This window comes from Condylura cristata, unplaced genomic scaffold (genome assembly GCF_000260355.1).
Source record: "Condylura cristata isolate star-nosed mole 26May11 unplaced genomic scaffold, ConCri1.0 scaffold00042, whole genome shotgun sequence".
In the NCBI taxonomy this organism is placed as follows: Eukaryota; Metazoa; Chordata; class Mammalia; order Eulipotyphla; family Talpidae; genus Condylura; species Condylura cristata.
This window is the reverse complement of record NW_004567143.1, coordinates 6209372-6217951: the sequence shown is the minus strand read 5'-3', so window position 1 is coordinate 6217951 and position 8580 is coordinate 6209372. Positions and strand designations below refer to the sequence as shown.

At 66.8% G+C, this 8580-nt stretch overlaps 1 protein-coding gene across 1 annotated transcript in view; it reads left to right on the top strand.

Annotated features, from left to right (window-relative positions):
- The window catches only part of ESYT2 (extended synaptotagmin-like protein 2), a 25308-nt gene that overhangs the window by 13909 nt on the left and 2819 nt on the right, over nucleotides 1-8580 (top strand). Inside the window, 7 exon segments of the mRNA XM_012733893.1 lie at nucleotides 123-171; nucleotides 893-982; nucleotides 1126-1221; nucleotides 6562-6636; nucleotides 6860-6946; nucleotides 7751-7900; nucleotides 8377-8572. Of these exon segments, the coding sequence (XP_012589347.1) occupies nucleotides 123-171; nucleotides 893-982; nucleotides 1126-1221; nucleotides 6562-6636; nucleotides 6860-6946; nucleotides 7751-7900; nucleotides 8377-8572 (743 nt within the window).

Below are 8580 nucleotides of genomic sequence, written 5' to 3'. Positions count from 1 at the left end.
CCGGAGGCCGGCTGTGGGCGAGCGGCCGCCCGCGCTGTGCTGCCGACCGACGTCTTCACAGGAGAAGCTGAGCCCGCGCAGCGGCTTCTCTGCGCTAACGCCGCCTGCCGTTGCCTCCGCAGCCTCATGATCGACCTGACCGAAGTGGAGAAGGAGCGCCTTCTGGACGAGGTAGGGCCTCCGGCCTCCTCGCGGCCAGCCGGGCCGCCGCCCTGGGCCTGCGTCTGAGGTCCTCCCGGGCCCAGGACTCGGTGGCTGCACGTGACACCGCGCTGGGGGCCCGCCGCAGGGCGCCCCTTGCCTCTGCCACCTTCCCGGCAGTGTCGGGACCTGTCCTGCGCGGGCAGGGCCCCGCGAGCCACGGCGCAGTTGGGGCACTTGCGAGGGGGGCGACTGGCCGCGGAAGCGTGACCCTGCTCGTCACAGCGCAGGCCTCGCTGCACCCCGCCACCCTTCCGGTGCCCGGCGGCACCCCGGGCCCACGCTCTCAGCACCGAGCGCTCGGGCTGCTCCGCTGGCTCTTGCGGCCTTTAACGCGCAACAGCTGCTCGGTGAGAGTGATGAGCGCGACAAACCTGCTGACCTGTGGGTACTTCCTCTTGCCCAGAAACCCTGTGACGGCCTCATGTGGGCGCCCTGGGGAGCAGGTGTGGCCTGGGGCGTGCGTGGGGAAGTGGCGGCCCCGGCCTCACCGCCGGGCTTGCGTGAGACGGCTCGGCGCGGCCGGGTACTGGCCGGGCGGCCGCCCTCGGGGGTCAGCTCCCTCCTGCTCTGGCCTCAGCACCGCGCCCTGCTGTCCACGCCCCTCATGGCCAGCAGCCGGGTCGTCGTAGACTGCTCTGCGTTTCCGATTCAGGAGCACGCTGGCTGAAGGTGAACGCTTTCTCCTCAGTGGTTCGCCCTGGACGAGGTCCCCAGAGGAAAGCTGCACCTGCGGCTGGAGTGGCTCACCCTGGCGCCCGACGCCTCCGGCCTGGACAAGGTACTGGGCGTCCTGGCCCCGCGTGACAGGGGCAGCGTCGGCGCTCCGGCTCATCTGCGTGGCTCCCCCGCTCTGCCGCCCTCGTGCGGCGGCTGCAGGCTCCGTCTGGGCCGGACGCCTGCTGAGGCCGCCCTCCCTTGCAGGTGCTGGCGGACATCCGCGCCGACAAAGACCAAGCCGCCGACGGGCTCTCCTCCTCGCTGCTCATCCTGTACCTGGACTCGGCCAGGAACCTCCCGGTGGGTGTTGCCGGGGCCGGCGGGGCGGGTGGGCCGCGCCCCACCGTCCCAGGTTGCTGTTTGCACGTTGCCTTCACTCGGGTGTTGCGTCACCTTTGTGCTGACGTTCTGTGACAGACCCCAGTGCGTGGGAGGACACGTTGTGTAGGAAGTCCCCGACGGTTAAGTCTAGGCCCCGTCGGCTGGCTCTAACGGGGCCCCTGGCCGACCCCTCCCGCAGCAGCGCCGGGGGCCAGGCTGGCGGGGGGCTGAGCCCGCAGTAGCGCCGGGGACCCGAGCGGGCGCGGCCGAGTGGCGGCCGGGCGTGGGCCTCTGAGCCCCGCTTGCCCCCTCACTTCGTCTCGCTGTCAGAGGCCAGTTGTGTTTTTTTTTAAAGATGTATTTATTATGCACACAGAACTGGGGTACAGGTCAGCGGTGTGGGGGTGAGAGGCAGAGCGGGGACAGAACAGGGGGATCCACTGAGACACACTGCTGAGGGGAGCGGGGCGGGGCAGGGCAGCAGGGTCTGCTGCTGGGGGTCCCTCCCTGGCGGGCGTCACACTCGCGCCACAGCTGGGTGCTGGCCCTTCCTCCGAGGAAGGTCTGACTGATTCTCAGGTCTTAAATCCCTCATTTCTCTCACTACTTTAGCTTTGGCCAGTCTTCCAGTCCGAGGTCTGTGGCGTTAGCTGTTAAATGTTAAATTTCTAATTTGGGGAAAATGGTTTGCACCCGGGACCTCTCTGCAGAGTTTCTTCTGCGGCAGAACTTTGCTCTTGGACCGCGCTGTACGCTAGTCTGCCGCAGGCCTCATGGATGGACTTGCTGTCCACGCCAGGGTGTAGAAGGTGCGGGCGGGCGGGCGAGAGCGGGTGGGCCTGGCACTGCGTTTGCCGCACCACGCTGGAGTTTGAACCGCGTCACATTAGCAAACAAATGGCCAAGTTTACACGCCAAGGGCGCCGTGTGCCGGCCCTGCCGGCCTGGGGTGCCCGGCCTCTGCCACCCCCCTTTCACTGCTGCCTCTGGTGAGCTCACTGACCGTCCCCCCGTTCTCTGCTCTCTCCCCCGGTTCCACTGCCTAAGAGCATCTACGAGGGAAGCTTTGGGTGTGGCTACTTAAAAGAGAGGCGAGCGTCGGGACTAGTGTTTTGCGAGAACACTGCCTCGGCCTGTAGCGCGCTCTTTGTGAGTTCTGCCGTTCTCTCGTGGCTCGCTGGGGTGTGCCGGCCAGTGCGTGTGGCGTGCGTGGCTGCCCTTCCTGCATGGGGTCCTGCGAGTGTGGCTTGCGCTTGTGCCCACGGCCCCGTTGCGTGGCTCCCACGTCACTGCCTGGCCCGAACGGCGCAGGCCGGGCGTCGCGGCCTGGCCTGAGCCCCACACCGCAGGCCTGTCCCGAGGGTAGAAAGTCTGAGGCACAAAAAGATGCCGTGACCATTAGAGTGGGTTTTCTCATGGTTCGTCTCCGTGTGAGACAGACGCATTTCTTAGTAAACTTTTAAAAATTCCGTAAATGCACTTTATCCTCCTGAGCAGCTGGAGAGAGCTGCGCCTGCCTTGCTCAGTGCTCAGAGCCCGCACGCGGACAGGGCTGCCCGGTGTCCCCTCGGTCCCCGCCAGGTGACCAGAGCGTGGGGGAACGCCCCGGCTGACGCTCCGCTCCCTGAAGCGGATCTGGCCCACGCCCCCACCCCCGCCCCACCCTCTGCCCCGCCTCAGCTCGGCTGTGTGGTCCTCGGCCTCGGAGACCCGCGCCTTTCAGGAGCTTCAGTTCCTGTCTCCGCATGCATTTTCAGTCTGGGAAGGCAAAAGTTAAGGAGTAGAATTTTGTCCCCTTTAGAGCTGGGGCGGGGCACCACCTGCCTCCTGCCCCCCTCGCCTCCAGGCCCTTCTCTCAGAGCGTTTCCAGGGTGGTTCTAGAGCAGGCGTGTCTGAGAGCGGCTGCCTCTCAGTGGCCAGCCACGCGCTTCCTTCCGTGCCCCAGCCAGCTTCCCGCCCACGTCCCGTACACGTGTCTGGCCCGCGGGCCGGCTGCTCCCCTCGGCGCTCCTGAGCCGAGCCAGCCCGGCCGCGTCCCAGATCTGTAGGCTACAGAGTGAAGGCGGGTGGGGCTTCCCCAGTTCTCCTGAGAGGCCGAGACCAGGGCCCACGGCCGCCTGTGAGGCTCCAGCTGCTGCCTGCTCGGGTCCCGCCCTTGCAGGGCCCTGGGTTCCTCACGCCTCCCGTCTGCACACGTGGCCGGCGTGAGGTGCGTCTGTGCCTCCCTACGGCTCCCTCAGCCCCATGGGAGAAGCGGGGCGGCCCCTCCCGCCTCCCACGGCCATTGGCCTGAGGGTGGGTGCAGTTGGGGGAGCGACTCCCCACCCCTGGCCTGTGCAGCTCCCACAACACACACGCGCTCCCATCCCCACCCCGCGCCTGCCCGCACCACCGCTCCCCACATGGGCCCATGCCGCACGCCCCCACGCCGGGTGCCACGCTGGGTCAGACGGGCAGCCGGCTGGCCCCTTGCCGTTCGGTCAGAAGGTCTTAGAGGCCGGCCACCGTTGGAAGCCGATTCCGACGGAAGCGTAGATGCTCATCCTTGAAGGAACTTGCAGGAGAGGGAGTAGTGAACCGGAAAAGAAAAGTTTGAAAATAGGACGTAAAACCCATCGTGGTAGAACTTTAAAGCCAGGAGGACGTTTGGGGATGGTCCAGTCAGCGTTCGCCTCTGTGCTCACAAAGCGGCTGAAGCAGGGAAGACCCGTCAGTGCCGGGGCGGAAGAGCCGGGGCAGCGTCCACCGCGGAGAGACCCTGCCCTTGCGGCCCAAGTGCCGGAGACGGCGGGGACGCGGCCGCGGCGCGGGCCCCGGGTGTGAGCACGCGTGTGGGGTGTGAGCACGTGTGTGGGTGTGAGCACGCGTGTGGGCGTGAGCACACGCGTGGGGTGTGAGCACGTGTGTGGGTGTAAACACGCGCGTGGGGTGTGAGCACGCATGTGGGCGTGAGCACGCGTGTGGGCGTGAGCACGCGTGTGGGTGTGTGGTCAGGTGGGCGCGTGGGATTTCTGTTGGCTTTGATGTGACTCTTGTTGGTGATTTTGGTTAAGCATTTTGTGTTCTCTTACGTTTTCATGTCATTAACCTTCCGTGAACTCCTCGTTGCATGTTGTATTAACCCTTGGAATGTTCATTTTCTTCTGACTTGAAAGAGTAACCCATTAGAGCTTAACCCTGATGTCTTGAAGAAGACTGCAGTTCAGAAAGCGTTCAAGGTAAACTCTTGCCCGCGAAGCGGAGAAGCTCATCGAGCCTATTGCGAGAGGTGATGCTCTGGTTCTCGGCTTCCGCCGCGGCTGGCCCCGTGCTGAGTCCGCGTCGTGTCCGGGGGAGAGGCCTGGGTGACTTGTGCCCTAAAAGCTACAAACTGCACAAGTCCCCCCATGACACTCTGCACCCCGGCCCTCGCCTCGGGGAGCGCAGGGGAGGTGCCTCGGGCCTGTGTGACTGGCTTGAGCTGGTGACAGCGGGGGCTGGAGGTCCTGGGAGGCTGACGGCCGCGGCCGGGGTCCCTCGCGCCGCGCTGCCGCCGGAACATCGCCTCTCCCAATACCGCCAGGGGGCCTCTGGGCGTCGGTGCTGCGGGGTGGGGGCAGGTCTTCAAGAAGCTTTAAATTTCATTCACGAGGTGTCTTGACCACTAAGCTCCGCTCCCTGAAACGGCATGGACGAGTATTTTCTGGATAAAGTGTTAAAGTCGCTACAGCCCCCGCGATGTCTTTGCACATTTGAGTCTTAAATATTCCAGGAGAAGGGAGTTTTGCTGTGGCCTTTATAAAATTCTACCCTCACATGCAGGAATTGTTTTTAATCCCGTCCATCCGGAAGAATCAGTTGAATTCACCAGCGAGGCTGACCGGTGCCAGGCCCGGCCGGTCCCGCAGGCCGTGCCCGGAGGCGGCCTCTTCACGTGGGGGCTGGGCGAGGAGTGAGCCCCCCCAGTGCTCCCCGGCGCATCCTGAGCCGACCCTGTGGGGTGTGGCCGTGCCCACGTGGGGCAGGCTCACAGGGCGACGGGCCGGGCTTGGCTCGGGACGGCGCATGGTCACGGCACATCGGTACTGGTGCCGGTGGACTGGATGTTGGGTCACAGTAGCAAGCGCAGGGACCGTACCCAGAGTCACCGTTGCGCACAGGCCACCACCCCCTGCGCCGCTGAGGAGAGCAGTGCCGGCTTGCGCCCAGCAGTGTTGATTTTGTACTTGCGGAAGGAGCCTGAACTCGGGCCCGCACGGCGTGTCCGTCAGGTGGCCCCTCGCGCCGGGGAGGCCGGCCAGGCGCCGGGCAGGCGGGGCGCGGCGGGACCGTCTCTGCCCCGAGCTTCAGGCTGCGGGCAGAGGTGCCACGCGGCCGAGATGCCTTCACGTCCCCACCGCAGTGACTTTCTGGGGTGAGCGGACCCCGTTTTCAGAGTGCAGCCCTCACCGTGTTCTCAGCCAGCAGCGGGCGTCCACACGGGGCAGCTCTGTGCAGGGGGTGCCGGGCCACTGTGGCAGGAGAGGCTGGACTGGGGGAGCCCTGTGCCCTGCTGGAGGAGCCCACCGCCGGTGGTTTTCATAGTGTTGCCTTCATTTTGCAGAATTATCCACGTCAAAAACATGAAGCAGAAAGTAGATTATTGCAGTCGGTGTGAGCGACGAGCAGTTGACCCCAGAAATGACAGGCTCCGGAGCTGGCCTCTGCCCTTGCCCGGAGGCGTCTGGCTAACGGCCTGGCGACCTGCCGATTCCCACTGGCAGACACTTGGGCGCATCCTCGGGGGGCTGACTTGGAGCCGCCCTCGGACGAGCGCCTGGCGCTGCTGCTTCGGGGGGCCGTGGCTGAAGGCCGCCGCCTGCCGTGATTCCTCATTCCTAAAATCCTCGTCCCTGCCTCGCTTACCATGATTCCACCCATCCGTTACTCTGCGGCCGGGAGCCAGACGTGCAGCCCCCGGGGCAGAGCGCAGCCAGCCTGGCACTTGGGGTGCCCTCTGGCCCGTCTGCGGTCCGCTCCCCACTCGCGGCCTCTGTCGATGTTGTTATCAAGCAAGATAAGTGTTGGGAGCTGGAATTAAGTGGAAAGACTTTCAAAGAAAGATTCAGTGTTTACAAAGCAGCTTGCTCTAAAAATCGCGTGAAGTAGAAATTGCCTTAGATTTCCCTGCGGGTGATCGTGGCTTCGGCACGCGCTGGCACCTGGGCTCCCGGGGCTGGCCAGAAGGCCGGCCCCCAGGCTTCAGGGCAGGGCGGGCGCCGTCGGTGTCACCGCAGCGAGTTTGAGCAGAGACCTCGCCTCGGACCTGTGTGTTCACCGCGTCCCTTTTGTTTCGGACAGTCGGGGAAGAAGGTGAACAGCACCCCGAACCCTCTTGTCCAGATGTCCGTGGGGCACAAGGCTCAGGAGAGCAAGGTACGGCGCGGCGCCAGCCGCCGGGCAGAGCTGCTTCTCAGGCGGCGGCAGAGAGCGCCGGTGCGAGGGCTTTGCCCGCCTTGGCGCTGCGGACCCCTGCCTGGTGCGGAGGGGGTGGCGCCCCGAGAGCCAGCTCCGCCTTGCGGGGCGCCTGGGGGCGGCGCGCTCGCCACCCTCGAGCCCCTCCGCCGCGGGCTGGCTGCAGCGCTCCCTGTCCCCTCAGATTCGGTACAAAACCAGCGAGCCGGTGTGGGAGGAGAACTTCACCTTCTTCATCCACAACCCCAGGCGCCAGGACCTCGAAGTCGAGGTAGGCGGCCTGCGTCCCGTCGGTGTGTCCAGGCAGACGCCGGGCCCTGACCGCCCCCGGGGATGGATGGCGGCCCCGCCCCGTCACCCCCAACCTGCTGACCCTGTCACCCCTCGGCCCCGCCCCGTCACCCCCCCCCCGCCCCGGCCTCGTGTCTGGGGAGTTCCTGGATCCCACTGCCCGGCTGCCCCGGCCAAGAGCCAGCTGTGGCCCTTTGATAGCTCCGGGCTTCGCCGCCGCCGCCCTCGAAGGGCCTCTGCCACTGGCCCCGGGTCGCCCACGGGGCTGCGGCCTTGCTGCCGGCGCCCGGCCCCCCGCCCCCCGCCGAGGCTCTGTGGCGCAGTGACCCCTCACACGCGGCAGAGCTGCCAGTGAAACCACCTCGCCTCCCCCCGTGGCCTGGGCCTGTCCAGCCTCCCCTTGGGTGGCCCCGGGTCAGGCGTGCTGAGGAGGCCGCCGGGCTGTCCCGGGTGGGCTGCTGAGACCGGCCTGCCCTGCGTGCCCCTCCCGTCCTGTCCACATCCTGGCTCTGCCCTTGCTGATGTCGGGCGTCTCTCCGGCCTTTCCTGGCCACAGGCGGGTGGCCTTGACTTCCTCGGCGCAGTGTCCACCTGCTGCCTCCTGTCCCCTGGGAGGCCTGTCGCAGTGGCGGTGGGTAGACGCGTGGGCGCTGCCAGCAGCCGGTGGGGTGTGCTCCACGCGCAGGCGTCGGGAGCTGGCTCATCGGCCCGGGGCGTCCCTGCCTGGGCGGGTCTGCTGGCCAGCGGCCTCGCCTGGGCTGAGCGCCCTGTCCGCGCCGCGCAGGTGAAGGACCAGCATCACCAGTGCTCCCTGGGGAGCCTGACCATCCCGCTCAGCCAGCTGCTCACCAGCGAGGACATGACCCTGAGCCAGCGCTTCCAGCTGAGTAACTCTGGCCCCGGCAGCTCCCTGAAGATGAAGATCGCCCTCAGGGTGGGTGCCCTGCAGGGGGGGGGGGGTGGCACCGGGCCTGGCGGTGCTCATTTGGGGCGGAGCCTGGTACGCTGGTCCCGCCCCGGCTCCCACAGAGGCGGCTGGCGGGAGGTGGGGGGGTTGGGGGGGTGTCCCCGGGCCCAGGAGCTGTTGCTGTAGCCCCAGGGCCCTCCTCCGGAGGTGACCTCTGCCAGAGGTGTGCAGGAGAAGGAACTTAAACCGCCAGAGCCACAGTGAGGCCCTGCAGGGGAAATGGCCTGAGCAGACAATATGCAGCGTAGGGTTAAGGGTCTGCTGAGAACAGAGCCCACAGCGTGAGGGCAGGGCGGCTGCTCTAAATGCGCACATCAAGGTAAAGCGCCAGCTTGCTGAGAGGCCAGGGCCTGTCCCTGGGCCGGGCCTGCTGGGGTGGGTGCAGAGGCGGTGTGAGACCCCCGGGCCGGGTCGAGGTGTCGCTGTGTCCTGCCCCCACCCAGGTGCTGCACCTGGAGAAGCAGGCCCGGGCGCCCGACCACCAGCACTCGGCGCAGGTGAAGCGGCCGGTCACGTCCAAAGACGGGAGGAGAGTGTCCGTGCGGTCCCAGGCGTCAGCGTCACCCGGCGCGGGCACAGCCCCGCCCACACCCGTCCTGGGGGCCGGCGAGCAGCCCCGCGCGGGCACAGCCCCGCCCCGCGCTCCG